This window comes from Aptenodytes forsteri, unplaced genomic scaffold (assembly GCF_000699145.1).
Source record: "Aptenodytes forsteri isolate BGI_AS27 unplaced genomic scaffold, ASM69914v1 Scaffold357, whole genome shotgun sequence".
In the NCBI taxonomy this organism is placed as follows: domain Eukaryota; kingdom Metazoa; phylum Chordata; class Aves; order Sphenisciformes; family Spheniscidae; genus Aptenodytes; species Aptenodytes forsteri.
The window spans coordinates 1,085,584-1,102,112 of NW_008795671.1; the positions used below are offsets into that span (position 1 = coordinate 1,085,584).

Here is a 16,529-nt window from a genome sequence, read left to right on the forward strand (position 1 = left end):
CAGATTTTAACTTGGTTCCTTAAAAAAAAAAATCCTGCTGACCAGATTGACTATTGTTCTCATCAATGATTAGCAGGTAAAGGGACAGATTTGCTTCAGTGCCTCTACCAGGTTCAGCTCTAGTGCCTGAGAAGGTCACACAAACACTCCAACAACTGGGATGATAACCAAGACCATGAATCAGGGTCAAACTCTATCCCAAAGCCCAGAGTATTAACCAAAATCAGCAGTAATTACAGTCCATATTACTACACCAAGCTTTGAAGTCCAGTAAGGGAGATGCTGCCAGCACCCTGTTCTTAGAGCAGAAAACAGCAGCAGTTGAGAGGAGGGCAGAAAACTGGCAATTCTCACGCTGTAGCTAAATCTGGCAGAGATCGTGAAATGCTTTGTATTATTGCTTTTATGCTATAAATTAGTCAACCTTACCATATCTCACAACCTATTAGAGAAAAGATTTGTTTTCCTGCATCTTGGTTTATTCACATCCTATTTGACCTCTTCTCAGAAGGAGGGACTAAGTAATCCAGTTAAGAAAAAAAGTAAGACTAAAAATTGAATTTTTCAAGGCCAGTTCATACAAACGCTAATTCTTTTCCACCCAGGTTGTTCCTCAGGTTAAGGCCAAATTTTTTATAAGCTTTGGCTATCTTTGAGTGAGTTATGTCTTACAGTTTAATTCAGCAGCGGAAAACAGCAGGAGCAATTAGACTGGAGGATACTTTACCAGTAGTCAAGTATTTCCTTGCTTGCGCCACAAAAACTGGAAAAAGGACAATAACAGACCATTTCAGGTGATGTCTCCTTGGACAGATAAAATTGCCTAATCAATCTTTTTGATCTCTCTTCTTGCATGACTAATACCTTAAACTCCATAATTCTCCTTCCCAAAAAAAAATCCCTGCTGAATTGTCTTTGGCCTCAGGTATCTCAGGTCATGTGAAATTAATTATCTTGAATAGGTATGCTTTCGTCTTTAAAAAGATATATCACATTTTCTAAGAGTCAGCAGTGGAGCAGCAAAGCGTCTTCAGAAGTATGGGGTCTGACATTTACTATTATGGTAAAACAACCCTTAGAGGAAAGGAGAAAATTAAGGAGCAAAAATGGTGGAAAAGATCTATACAGCACACCACCCAGAAAGTTAGATAAGACTTTGCAGTTAGCAAATGAATTAATGCCTGGTATAATAGGGGAGGGACTGTTTTAATTTTAAGATGCATATAAAGCCATCACATCACAAAGCACTCCAAGTACAGCTCACCAGTTTACCTACTGCCCTGTCTTCTCTCATCCTTACTTTATTTGGTGTCCTTCCAGGGGAAGGGACCCATCAGAGCCCAGGAGAGGAAATGCACAGGAGCCCCAGCACCAAGTATTTGCCCTCTCGCAGGCTAACCTGGAGCTCAGCCCTGGAGAACACAGTCTGCTCCCAAGCTGCACCTCAGCCTCTTCTTTGCTCTTTAACCCTAAACTGAAATGCGTTTTGGAAGACCACAGAGCAGGAGAGAGCTTAAGATGCTGTAAAAGTATGGGAGGTCTGGCTTTACCCACACTGGCAGGTCCTAGCTCCAAGCCCTGCCAGCGCTGCAGCTGCTGGTCAATGCAGATGGTCAGGGCACCAGCACGCGACCTGGAAGATCAGGATGACAGAAATACATGCAACAAGAATGCTGCAAATGCAGAAATAAGACATACAGTCTTCTGTATATAAGAAGAATGAAATTGAGAGCTTAGATTGGAAAGAGATGGGAGTACATGACAAAAAGGGAAGGGAGGCACAGCTCTCAGGCATACGAGGGTTTTGAAAGCAGCTCCCAACACCTTGGAACAATGCCCCCAGCTGGCTCCCATTCAACAGCCATCCATACCCAAGACTTATGACCTGGGGGCAGGGGGAGGGAAGTCCAGTGTCCTTTTCACTGAATACCACAAGCATCTCTGGCATTTTATGTTCTTTTTGCAGAGCACAGCCTTCCGAGCAATAAAGTGTTTCTGCCATCCCTGTGGGAAAACTTATCAAATGTAATGAAAATACGATTCTTTGTGGAAAAGGAAGAGTCTCAGTTTGCCCATGCTGGATCTGTGAATTTCCTCTAGAGTGACAGCACTAAGCTCTGACAGGCTGTGACAGATCTGACTCCATGGGTCTAAATTAAGAGTTAGGGCATCATGTTTCTTGTGCTGACTCTGGGTCCTACCTGCCAATTTCAGGAATAGCGGAAGAGGAGAGTAACCAATCTGAAAACAAACTTGGAAAAGGAGTACCTTGGAAAATGGGAACACGAAAGCCAGCAAAGACTGACTCCTGCAAGGAGACAAAGAGCGGGCAAGGCTAGGACTGCTTAGGCAAAGAGAGATGCAAAAATAGGACTAACCACACGAGTGTCAAATCCTGTGAAGAGATGTAGACAGGAAGAAGAGGAAAGGAAGGACAGACAGAGCAGGTCTGGAGCTTTAACAAGAAAAACTGGGTCTTGCTGGATAAGCAACTAAGTGACAAAGACAGAAGTGGGAATGAAATAAGCAGGGCAATCAAAACTCCAGATTTGCTGGGCAGGCAAACTTTCTGACATGAGAGGGTGTAATAGTAAGTGGTGGGGGGCAGGGAACAGGGTCAGAAACTAGGAGTAAAGAAAGTAAGGAAACCAGGGCAGAAAAACTGTACTTGCAGAGTCTAAAGTGGGACACAAGACTCCTGAATCCCTCAACATGCTTATCGAGCTGTCTAGAAACCTTCTAAAGTTGTGAGTGTGAGTATCTAGCCACTATGCTATGTAATTATCAGCTGAAGTGTCAGAGGTCTGTATGATGGATCTAAAAGTCCCAGGCCTGCTGATATGCCATGCAAATAGATACAGACTGAAACTATTTATTAGTTTGGAAAAGTCAAAACTAAGGTTGATTGCAAAAATCTTTGTTCACTCCCCTTTTACCTATGCGTAACAGATAACGTATGGTTAATGCAGCAGTAAGTTATCCTACGGACCTGAATTTAAACTCTACTTTTAGCCAAGAGTTCGCCTGTAACTAATCAGAATCATTTAAACCAGAATTTTACAGGTAATCACTGTGTACCAGATTAAGAGACCTCCCTAGGTCATTAAGCCCAGCCCTTGCTGACACAGGCATCATCTTCTTGAAGTCCCTCCTCTATGCTGATCAAGCTCCACCTGAAAACCTACTAGGTATTTTAGATGGTTTGCTTGAGTTTGCAGAAGAGATGAACCCTCTGAGCTCTGTCATAAGACTCAACAAGAGCTCTGGTTTATATGAAGATATTACAGAAATGTCAAATCCTCCGGGATAATCTAACCAAAGTCTCAGATTGGGCACTCAAAATTAGTAGCTACTTCCGATATTTACCTTTATTTGTAGTGGCTGTAAACACAGAAGATAGTACTCTTGCATTGCAGAAAGGTGTTCTGAAAATATATCCATTAATACTTGCAAACTGGTAAGTATTAATGATAAAAAGGATAGAAAACAATTTTACAGTGTTTGAAGAGCATTCATTAACTATCCATACAACCAGATGCCTTAATTGGTGGGCTATACCACAGGGAAACAGCTAAACCTGACTTTTGAAATTAGACTGGACAGAGGAATGGAAAAACATACAATAAGGAAAAACATCACATGGCTTAATATAAAGAAACACTTAAATGCTCTGTATCAATATTTATTTGAATGCAAACTTCCCTATTTGTTAAAGTTTGGTAAACTAGACTATTTATCTAACAATTTTTATTCCCTTTAATTTTAACAAAATATCCTTACTACACAACCATCATAGGCTTGTGAGTTGTAGTGCGTATGGCTCTGCTAAGGTAAAGATTTCTACAGCAAGCACTGAGGCTTTTGGCTGAGTACATTTATTGACCTTAAGACTCAATCCACTTTAAATGTGCTTGTGCCATCATTTCAAAAAAATACGTGCAAATAAGATGCATTTTGTTCTAGCACAGTTCAAATGAAGAGCACGAACACAAGTTACTGTACTGCAAACTAGAGCAAGAACTTACATCTCACTGAATGGGTGCCTGAAGCAGATATGGGAACCTCACAGCATACTTAAGAGACTTACTGTGTTTCGCTCATCTACCTATTCTCTGATGAGAGAAGGGCTCTCTTTCTAGATCCTTTGTAAAACCCTATTGAATTGATTTAAATCAAGTTCAGTGATTTTAAGTACATTATGCAACTGCAATTTTAGGATTTTTTTGTATGCCAAACTAGTTTATAGAGGCTCAGCTGCTTACTTTTTATTTACGTGTTTAAATGAAGGGCAACTACAATACAATTAACGTGGAAGGACAAATAAAATTCTTGGAGTGAACTTTGCAATTCCATACAAAATTCTTCAGTTACTGTCATGGTATAACCTCAGTCGGCAACCAAGCACCACACAGCCACTCACTCACCCTCCTCCCCGCCCCCCAGTGGGGGAGAGAATCAGACTAGCAAAAGCAAGAAAACTCATGGATTGAGATAAGAACAGTTTAATAATTGAAATAAAATAATAATAATAAATTGTAATGAAAAGGAAAACAACAAGAGAGAGAAAGAGAGGACCAAAAACCAGGAAAAAAATTGATGGAACCGCTCACCACCCGCCAACTGATACCCAGCCAGTCCCTGAGCAGCAGTGCTCCCCAGCCAACTCCCCCCAGTTTATTTACTGAGCATGACGTCACATGGTATGGAATATCCTTTTGGCCAGTTTGGGTCAGCTGTCCTGGCTGTGCCCCCTCCCAGCTTCTTGGGCACCTCCAGCCTTCTCAGTCGGTGGAGCATGGGAAGCTGAAAAGTCCTTGACTTAGTGTAAGCACTGTTCAGCAACAACTAAAACATCGGTGTGTTATCAACTTTGTTCTCACCCTAAATCCAAACCACAGCACTGTACCAGCTACTAGGAAGGAAATTAACTCTATCCCAGCTGAAACCAGAACAGTTACCATTTTGTTTTCTGCAATGTAAGTCAGATTACATTTACCCAGCCTTTAAAATCTCTCTAGCCTACTAAGCAGTTGAATCAATCTAGTTCACGGAAAAGGAATTTTAAACAACCCAAATGACTTGGTAAATGCAAAAACGTCAATAAGACTGAAATCTGCCTCTTTACGTTTTCAAGGCACAGTTGAAAATAGACTTTCTTACATGAGGTGATTTCTGCTTAACACCAGCAATTTCCTTGCAATCTGAACATGCCAGTCTTCATAAATCTGCATATTGTCATGGCAAAGTAGCCATGCTCAAGTTTGAATTGGACGCGCAGTAGTCAGGAGTATGTCCTTTTATACAAGTCTCTTTAAACATTAATATGGCTTTCATAGCTTTGGGTAGTTTAATGGGCCATGAAGTTACAGAGTTACTTCAAATCCAACGAGTGTCTGACTATACCCTGTGGCAGGAAAATCCAGGAGCTAAGCAGGATCTGTCATGAATACATAGTATAAAAGGAAAAGCCACTTTATAAAAATATATCCATGGGTGTACAAGTATAAGGACTGAAAACCATTTTACCTGTTTCAATACAACATCCATAACATACAAACAAGTCACATAGCACATTCTCAGTATCACTGTCATTTCTGTGTTCATGCCATCTGTATGCCAGGGTAAGTCTCTACAAACAGGCCTTCCTTTCTCACCACATCTTCACTCCTTACATGATCCTGCCCTGCCTGACCCTCCTCCCGCAGGACCATCTTTCCTCTCGGCAGCAGTCAAAAGCAGAGTGTAGAGCAACCAGTTACGCATACGCACTCCTCCCCTAAAGAGCAAACTAGCCAAGAATGCGTTGGATGGAGAGTGCAGGATATCAGCTTTCAACCAAAACAAACTTAAGCCAAAGTGAATCAACCAAGGCCACAAGCCTGGCATCATCCAGTGTCCTGTTGCACAGGAAGGGAAGGAAGGGAAGAATTTCTTACTCTGCTGACCAAGAACTTCAGAAGGGCAGCGCTCCAGAGGCAGCCATTCATTGCTATAGCACTGTCATTGCTTTATTTAAAAAAGAAAACAAACCAAATCCACACACGCACACCCTTCCCTTCTATATTTATATCTACTTTCAGGATTTCATATGCACGCCCCTTTCCATTAACAGAGTGAAAACTACTAGTTATCCCACTTCCAGCACCATACTGGCTAGAAAATAACACATGAGTTTTCTCTGGTAATAGCCCAGGTTCCTTCACACATTCAAACTATGAAGTAGGAAAACTTCCCACAGCCACCACACTCCTGGGCAAAGTGTCATTTTTCCACTATCAGCGGAACAGCATAAAAAGTAGGCTTTAAATAGCATCCCAAAGCAACCACCACTTCCTTTCTCATCCCAAAACACAAAACAAGATCCTCAGTAAGTTTCAAGTCAATAAAGAGAATTAAAACAAGAAACATACAGCATGAGCGCCAAGGAAAATTCAAAATGAGCAAGTAATTATACAAAATTTCAGTCAAGACTCAAGTAGCAACATCAGGTGGCTTCAACTGGAAGTTTGCAAGTATTTTGGATGAGTAAAGCTGACTCAGCCGCACTGAGAGTAAACACAGCGACTAAGGTTCAAAATCTGCTGTAATGCACTCAGAAAACTGCATGTAGAAATAAACTGTATAAAGTAAGAGGACCAAAACCCAAACAGACATCATGCAAAAGACTGTATTTTAATATATTAACAGATAGAATCTTTCATTTTTTCTTAAACAAGACGTAGTATCAAATGTTTATGTGCATGGGGAAACAGAGGGAACAAACATTACAGTATTTTATCTGTTTTCATTACACATTTTGACAAATTTTATTAGGAGCATTCTACAAGAATAAGAGCAAAGTATATTTAACCAATATTGTTCTAAACAGTGAATCAAAAAAAATAAAGTAGTACTTTCAACCCAACATTACCTTGGAAAACCGAGCATTTATCCATTTTGTAAAGGTCTTTTTCTGTACATCATTGTGTTCATCTGCAGAGAGAAAAGAAGAAGAAAACAATGAGTGAAAACGCATTCTTCTTAATCCTAGATTGCTCAAAACAGGTCATATAAACACTATCCTGACTCAGTGGGAGAATTTTTTGCCTAATCTGTCAAAGCAGCTGTTCAAACCTCTACAAGACTTTGGTACTTGGAGAGTCACACAAATGTTTCAACTTTGCTAGCAACCACAGCAGCTCCTTTGCATTAGAATCAGCTTCACAGCACCTCCTGGGCAGGATACCAATGCATTAAATTCAGTCTTCCCATTTGGTGAAAAGCAACCTATGAAACCATGGGCTTTTAATCAACAGACTTTGTCAACATCTTTTTGCCTGGATGCATTACTCCAAAAGCTGCTGAGGTCTTTATTCAAGCTTCTAATGCAGATAATAGCCTCCTTCAGTACACAGCACAGCAACTGCAATAGCAAAGCTGCTGAAATAACCCTTGAAGCACTCGCATCCTTACCCACCCTCAGCCTGGTTTCACACCTGGGTTAGGAACCATGTTAGTGATCAGTCACAGTCAAGTTCAGCTAAAGTGTGGGAAGGGGTCAGCAGCCCTTCCCTTTAGATGCCCCTACTGGTGTGGCACCGAAGTACCACTACCTAGGGTCCAGGAGACAGCTGGAAGGACCCGGCAGGACAAGGAGGAAGGACAGGCAAGCACCTACAGGTCAAAGCAGAGGGAGAGTAGTGGCCTCCAGCTCTGTGCAGAGAGAAGATAGCTTCCCAGGTCAGTTAAGGAAGCCATTTGGGAGTCACCTGCAATTTTACAGTCTGTCCCACTAAACCAGGCTGAGTCACCTCCAGCACAGCTCCGCCCATATCACAGGACACCTCTTGGGTAAATTGCACTGAGCAGTGCTAAGGGCAAAACTATGCCTCACCACCTGCACTTAAATCACAGTGAATTACCTGCTGACAACAGACCAGGCAAAGGAAGTTGCCCCACCATGGATTTTCAGGCCTGATTGCTGCAGCCAAGAAGAAAACATACACATGCAGCCCATGAAAGGCTTTAACCTCCAAATCCATGCAGCAGACCACCGCCAAGGCAGGCAGTTCCTTCCACTGGGCAAACTCAGTTTGACAGCTGCAGCCCAGATCATCATCTCCAAGAGGCCTTCAAGACTCCACGAGCTTCTTGACAGACCAGCCCAGAGATATGCTTCAGACACCCACAGCACACCGCTGCCTGGGATGCTTTCCTGCAGAACCTCTCGGTGGCAGCTGGCACTGCTTTTTTCAAGCCCCTTATCACAACAAAGCATACCACCATGGTGCTCAGACCATCTGTCCCTGCAGTGGGATGAAGCCATAAAGAAAACTGGACTGAAACTCAAGTGTTCCACTTCAGGAAATCATGAAAAGGAAAAAAATTATAGTCTGAAGAGAAATCAGATTATGATTAAAAGGCACCACTGAAAAGATCATATGCCTCAGACAGCAGCAATTGAGACTGTTGTACATTTAAGTTTTACCTACAAACTCCAGAAGTTTATTAAAAGAAGTCACAGAATATTACCAGAAGATTCCTTAGGTAGATGACCTCAAAATTTTCTCTTTCTTGCCCAACACACGTCTGAACCTGATGCCATCCATGTCTAATATATCTAGCCACGGATCTGTTACACATGGGCTACTGGAGGAGTACCAGTAAACACCACCAGGTGTTTTTTACCGAACAGACATGAACAAGGAATAACAGTGCCTAAGGCTCAGTCCCGACAAGAGAAGTCACATTGGTAAGAAATGAGATGTCACAACAGTTAAGACTTAAGCTTTATGAAAACGTTCATGTCAATTTAAAATAAAACCTCAGTTCTGGGCTCCTTTTAGGCTACAGCTGAAAAGCCTGCTTACATCATGCCAAAGAGTGCACAACTGCTGCAACGTGGCAGCCAGCAGCCATTATTTCACCCTCCTGTGCTTCTCCTCTTTGCCATCTAAAGCTGATCCAACATAGCCTACTCCTCAGTCGCACCTCGAGCTCAACCAGAAATCAGATAGCCCAATGCAGAAGAAGATTTTTCTCAAAGAGCTTAGATACCTACAGTGTATGCACAGCAGGCCATGCTTAAAACATCTCATTGAAATTCAAGGTATTATTCTGGGGGAATACAATTACCTAAGAGACCTCATTAACCCTGCTCTCTTCCCTCAGTGAAATAGGGTGTCTCGCCATCAAAGAGAGATAGGATCTACCAGCAGGATACTCGGTGCCAAGTACCCATCTCACAGGAGACTGACAGGGTCAAGATTTAAACTCCAAATATACTGAATGTATTTACTCCATTTTTTCCTTCCAAATGTTTTTTGTTTTTTTTTTTTTTAGGAGACAGGAACAGACCAGATTATTAACTGCCACTGTTGGGCCAAAAAGCAGCTTTATATAAAACTCAATCCCAGACTGTCCACCTCTTGATAATGTTTTCCATTTACATTAATTGCAAATACTATTTGTATTGAATGTATTGAGATTTAAACATCCTTCTCTCTCTTTAAACGTCATTCAATAACCTTTGTCCCTTTTCTGTCAGCACCCCCAAGTATACACCTATGTACCAGGACACTTTCCTAAGGCTCGGTCTGCCTTTTTCCTTCCCTAAGCTTCCCTATGTGAGAATCAAGAAGATTAACCCCAAAGTTTGAGGTCTCATGTTCTTTTAGTGTGCTCGCTCCTTAAGATGATAAAGGCAAAGAATGAAGAGAGGTCAAAAATAGTTGTATTGACTGTGTAAAAGGATAACAACAGTTATGAGAAGGGTCATGGATTTATGAATCCTGTGTGCTCGGAGCTCTACACACCCCAGTCTTGGGGGGCTCAGCCCCTTCACAAGCACACGCATGGCAGGAGGTGACAGCTCTTCTCAGCATTACACCAGCTTCAGCCTGCCAGGACTCTATCAGCAGACCTTGAGCCTACAGCTGCTCCCCCCAGACCTCAGGTCCAGGTTGTGTAAGTGCTCATGCTGTATGTGCTGCAGTAGCATACATGACATTTACTAAAAATCCAGCCTCTTTCCCCTCTTTTCAAAAAGAGGGTTTCCTAGGGAGGGGAAAAAAAAAAACCAAACATGACTTCAATAAACACGAATGACTTAGTCTTTAATGGAGACAAAAAGAATATGAATGTATACACCCCTACTATCTCTTCAGTATCAGAGCATCCTTTCTACTTCAGTTAAGCAAGGAATCAGAACCCCCATGACTCCCCATCTTCCCAAAACATTCTGCTCAGTTATAAAACCCATCGATGACACTTGCCCAGTCAGGCTATGCTTTCATGTTTGCTTTATAAAAGCCTCTGAAACCAGGATTTTTGTAATTGGCCATTATAGAGGGAAAAGCGTCAAGCTTTCTGCTATAAATCCCTGGAAATAAACTCGTAACTGAAATGCTGGTGCTTTGTTAACAACAGTGACAAGTTATTTTATCCCTCAAATTAATTTTCTTTAGATTCTTGTGAGTCTGTAAAGCTAACCTCCGGAGGCTGACATTATGATTTGGATAACAAATTAGCTACATTCAGTCAAAAAACCAATATTGCCATTCAGCAAAGCACGCGGTACTCCAGCCAGTCAAGCTTCTCACACGAGACATTAAAATATCAGCAGGTCACAGTGCAGTGAGAAACAAATTCACCAAGTCGCTAAAACATTTGTGTTTCCTTTCACACTGCTGCAACCTGACAATAAAAGCCAAGGACTGACTGGGGGCCAAATTCTGCTTCATCACCTACCGACTGTTTCCTCTGGCCAACACAGCTCTGCCTGCCCTCCAGTCACTTAATGGACTTGTAATGGCCCATGTCAGAACAGTTTGTTCCTTTAAGAGGAAATAAAAAGAAACCTAAACACACGCGCGCACACAGAATTAAACTCTTGTGATGACAGAGAGAAGAAAAGCTTCCTATCCCGGATGCTTGTTTGCTGAAGCCTGTTTCTGTTATACAGCATGATGTATGTCCATGCAACTGGAGTATGCTCAAAACAACCGGCTCTTGTGATCAGATGCCCAGCCTGTGATCTGGCATTCAGTTGCCCCCAGGAGCTGCTTTTATAGCCTTACATACCTCCTCCACCCTCAACGTTGTCCCTTAATTGTATTGGGGCACTTTGAAACCTCAGTTCAAGTCCAATCTATTACCTTGTGAATATCATGTTCAGGAGCAAAAAGGAATCTAAATGATCTAAAAATAGAAGTAATAACAAAAACCTCACCAGATTGTGGTTTGCCCTTTACTCAACCTCTGCTTCACACTGAGAGCCAGCTTTCTTATTCCCCTAAAACGCATTACATGCCTACATGACAGAACTGTGTTACTCAGTTTTTGAAAGACAAAAGTTATCACACCCAAAACAGCTGGCAGAGCAGCACTACAATGAAAGTGCCCTGGAGAAGCCTACAGACTAGATTGGCAAATAAAGTACAGAAATTGCCCAACCATTCCAGCGTGAGTTACCAAGGGTCATCTCACATTTTAAGACTTAAATATGCCTTCCCCACCTCATTATTTAAGTTCTCAGCAAAGGAATTTAGAAATAAAAGAAGGAATTAGCCTGTGGGTTTCAATCAAGACAGTTGGAATGTAACGAAGTGAGAAACATCTTTTTGCCTAAGCCTTTAGGCAAGCAAGAGTATCTATCACAGATACCACCCCACCCAGGACTAGCACGCATCAAACCATGACAACATTAACAAAAAGAGGGGAAAGTTTTGTATTCTTGGGTGCAGGAATTTCTGGATAGAAAAAGCATTTTGAAAGTAACTATCTTTTTGTCAAACTCACTCAGATTAATTCACATATAAAGACACAAAATAAGCATCTAAAATTTGAGGATGGAAACCAGCATGGTTTTTATCACCACTAGCAAGAGGCAAAAAGCCAAGCAAGCCACAAAACACCAGAATTCGTGACCACCGAGCTCACAGAAGAACCTCTGATGCTCATCAGGACTACTGGACCCTGACTTCATTAACACAGAATAATCTTTATCGGCAGCCCTGAGGTTTTGAAGTGGACTTTTTTTTAGGGGGGAGGGTGTTGGGGTTTTTTTTAAAGAAACAGAAAGCAAAGGTTAAGATTGTTCTGCAGATCCCCTCTTCTCTTGCAACACCATGGTAGAACAAATGGCTCCAGCAGCAAGTAATTTGCTTGTAAGCTTTCACCTTTACACTGCAATTTTAATTTCTGCAATCAGTGGCAAGCACAAAGTTTTCCTTTATTCCTTCTCCTTCCCTCTCCATCAGACTTCAGCAGTTGAGCAAAAACAGTTATGTTAATAGTGTCTCTAACAAAAAAAAGTACTGATGCCTGCCTATAGCAACTGCTGCACAAAATGCAGTTGCCCAAATTGCAAATTCTCTGTATAGACCAAACTATGAAATACAAGCATTACAAAAAAAAAAAACAGAAATAAAAAAAAAAAAAAAGCTGTACCTCACTCCCTAGTGTTTCCCAACAGCAGACACCATCAAAAACAAGACACCACAGATGAGCAATGAGGACAACCCCTCCCGGTTCTCACTGAAGTGTGTTGTGAGTCTAAGCTAGATTGTATTTACTTCACAATAAAAAAAATCCCCCAGCAACTAATAACTTAGATGAAGGCATCCTCACAGCTGAAGCAATATTAAAATAGCTGTTTCCATACCTCCCAGCAAAAGCAATCTAACACGCCACACTGCCGGTCTCGGCACATTGGAATGAAGTTTAAAAGGAAGCTAGAAAGAACAGCAAGCTCTCAGGAGACAGAAATAATGCTGTTGCACCATGCACCAGGCCTGAAGACCCATGCTGGTCAGCCAGTGACCCCACTGTTTTCACAGGGCAACAATGCAAAAGCAAGAATTGGAGGCAAAGTGTCCCGACACCTACACAGGGCTGCTCCGGGGGGTCGCCAGGGCCCAGCAACCCCACATTTCAGTCCAACAGCCTGCAATGGCTCCCTAACATTTGGTCAAACCAAGCAGCATCAGTTCCCAGTGCAAGACAGCCCTGGGAAGCCTTTGTGTGCGATACAAATACATATGGGCACATATTTCACAAACTGCCAGTGATCACGCACTAAGGTTTGAGGCCGGAAAAGTTTCTGCCAAAATCTTTGATTAGAGCAAAGGGTTTCAGCTATCTGTGGAGAAAAAAAACAAACTTAAATAAAGGTATCACAAATACCTCTGATGATAGAGTGTATTGGATTATATGCGTCCCCTAGATATCAAAGGACAAACTTCACCCACAGGGAGAGGAAGATGCCTTCTCCATCTCCCTGAGGTCCCAACCAGCACGACTGGCACATGGAAAGAGAAGAGAAAGGTGGATAACTCCTGCCCAAAATCTGGCAATTAAGATGTGTCTAAGTACACAAACAGGAGGGCACTGAAAGAGACAGAGTAAGTTTACAGACACAAATAAAAGGTAGGAATCACAAGGTAGATTTACTACAGCTCCTTTTGTTACGAACACAGATTAGGTCTTTGCATTTCTGAGTGGTTACAAAGAAAACAGAATTGCTTTCCACAAGTTGGTGTTAGCCATCTGCTCTTTTTTCTCTGCCCAAATTAGAACCATTATTAGGCTCACTTGCATTTGTGGAGGTGATTCACGGGATATAAGGTCAGAGGGATCATTGTGATCATCTAGCGTAATCTCCTGCATAACAGAGGAGCCGTCCCCACAAAAAGCCCATCTGCATACCAGAAGGAAGCAGACACACAACAGATGTCAGAGAACCCGCGCAGGCCCAAGCAAGCAACATTGCTTGGGCAGAGAAGGAAGCCAAGCCATAAACTGTATATATGCAAGTATCTCTCTCAGCTAGTTATGGCAGAGTTTCAAATCAGGCAGACATCACAAACAACCTTGTTTGAACATATTCAGGAAACAATGGTCACAGTACAAAAGATGTAACAACATTTTCCACATATGACTGTCATACTCTGTGGCAAACTTCCTTAAAAAAAAAATCTTACACATAGGAGTAAACTTTTTCTAAAGTTTTCATAACTGACTGGAAAAGCAGACCCAATGTGTCAGAAGGAAATGCAGTAATATCCCAGAGACAACTTTTCACAGATACTGTTAGAGATGCAACATATTCCATGCGTTGCTCTGACCAGAACCCCACGTTTGTGTCAGACTGAGAAGGCTGACTTGCTATATGCAATAAGGACAAGCGGCCGCATTTCAGATAATTAAAAAACCACCACACTGGAGAGATTATTTTGTTCTCTGTGACAGGCAGGTAAAGACAGTAGCACTCTACGAAGTTCTTATTCACAACGCTGAACTTCTGCCCCCTCATATTCCAGACTCTCTTTTATCCCAACTCTGTTCAGCCAGAGGTTTTCCTATCTTCCTTTCCAAAAACCCAAAGGCTGCAATCCGAAGTCCTCCTCATCCCCTATTCTCTGTCTTTTCACTCCCAAATATTTCCTGATCCATCCCTTCAGAGCTGCCCGTCTTTCTCCCAGGCTCCTCCATCCATCTCTCCCCACCCTGTACCAAATCTCCTTCCATCACAGTCCATCATCATTCCTGCTCTAAACCTCTCTAGGTCAACAGCTTTTCCCTACACAAATAGAATCCAATTCCTGAGACATAAACTAACAATACCTGGCTCCTACATATTACTACATGCTCCAATTTCCTAAGAATTAGATTAATAATGCTTGGCTTCCTTTATATTAGTATATGCCCCACCAGTGCCAGCTCCTCCCCACAACTTCTTTGGCCTCTCACTGCAAGCTCCCACCCCATCCCAGCACACAAGGTACAAGCCATAGGTAGTTGGGTATGCACCAGATGGTACCTCACATGCAGATGCTGACTGGCCATCCACCAGGCAGCAGGAAAGACATCTATACTTTTTTTTTTTTAATTTCTTCTTTAGTGGTGGGGCCTCTTCTTCCTCCAGCCACTGATTTTCACACAGCCTGTAGCTATTTAATTAGCTTTACGACATGAAAACTGGATTAAAATTCCCACTAGTTACTCCAAATTGGACCAGTTTTGCAGGGGAAAAAAATAATGGAAAGACAAGCATAATCAGAGTATCCCACTTTCCTTGTGAAAATAGATTAATCAGACTTCAAAGAAGTGTACACTGTTAACATACTTAAAAATTACATAAATGCTATTTAAATATTTCTGCAAGCAAGTTAACTAAGTACCTCCCAATACAGCCCATAGAGGTCCCATTTCAGTGACAGCAGCGTGCAGACTAGAGTTATCTAAAAACAAATGGAGTTTATAACCCCATGGAATTTAAGTCTTTCCTAGCAGTCCAGAATATAAGACATTCATAACATAGCAACTTCAGCAGTTGAGTTATACAAAGTCAAGGTATTAGTTTTCTAGGTTTGATCGCCTCAAATTTCTGATGGTATTTAGAAATCTAGTCTTAAAAGAAGAAATAGCACACGTACAATTGTATTTCATCCATGGAAGGTAATTAAAAAAAAAAATCATTTAAACTTTCCACTAAGTGCTAACTAACTCAGAAATTAAGAAAAGAGAACAGTAAAGAAGTGTCTTTAAAAAGCCATAATACTCTCTTTGTCACTTGGAACAAGATTTCTAGACCCCCAAAAAACCCCAAACACAATGAACATGTAGAGTTTATATACCTGTTGCAATTTCATAACTGCTATAATCACTGCAATATCAATAAAAGTCTTCTAGCACTTTCATACAAATGCCTCAAGCCATCTTACAAGCATTAAGCAAGCTTCACCACCCGTATGAATCCCCCACTCTTCGCATTGCTCCCAAAAAGTTCAGTAAACTTTTGCATTAAAATGTTTCCACAGGAAGTACAGCATGGCAGAGGTCAGAAGGCACCTATGGCCAACGCCCCCAGTCAGAGCAGGTTGCCCAGTGCCATGTCCGGTCAGGCTTTGAACATCTGCAAGGAAAGAGATGCCACAACCTCTCTGGGCAACCTGTGCCAGTGTTTTAAGTGGAATCACCCGTGTTTCAGTTTGTGCCCACTGCCTCTTGTACTGTCATTGGGCACTGCTCAGAAGAGCCTGGCTCCATCCTCTTTGCACCCTCCCTTCAGGTATTTATAAACTTTGATAGCATCCCCCTGATCCTGATCCTTCTCTTCTCCAGGCTGACCCCTCCCAGCTCTCTCAGCCTTTCCTCATAGGAGACACGCTCCAGTCCCTTCACCATCTTAGTGGCCCTCCACTGGCCTCACTCCAGTATGTTCACATCTCTCCTGTACTGGGGAGTCCAGAACTGGACCAAGTACTCCAGGTGTGGCCTCACCAGCACTGAGTAGAGGGGAGCACATCCAAGAACGTGCAGCATGCTAATGGTAAAGAAAATGAATAAAAGATAAAGGAGGAAAGCTCCTGTTTCACAAACTTGCCAGCACCTAAAGCGCATCAAGTCACTTAGAATCATAGAATCATTGAGGTTGGAAAAGACCTCTAAGATCATCGAGTCCAACCGTCAACCCAACACCACCACGCCTACTAAACCATGTCCCTAAGCGCCTCATCTACTCGTCTTTTAAATACCTCCAGGGATGG

The 16,529-nt window shown here is 42.1% G+C and overlaps 1 protein-coding gene across 1 annotated transcript in view; it reads right to left on the reverse strand.

Annotated features, from left to right (window-relative positions):
* Positions 1–16,529, reverse strand: part of UTRN (utrophin) — a 419,780-nt gene that overhangs the window by 344,533 nt on the left and 58,718 nt on the right. Inside the window, exon 2 of the mRNA XM_009282506.2 lies at positions 6,911–6,972. Within this exon, the coding sequence (XP_009280781.1) occupies positions 6,911–6,972 (62 nt within the window). The remainder of the gene's footprint in view (positions 1–6,910; positions 6,973–16,529) is intronic.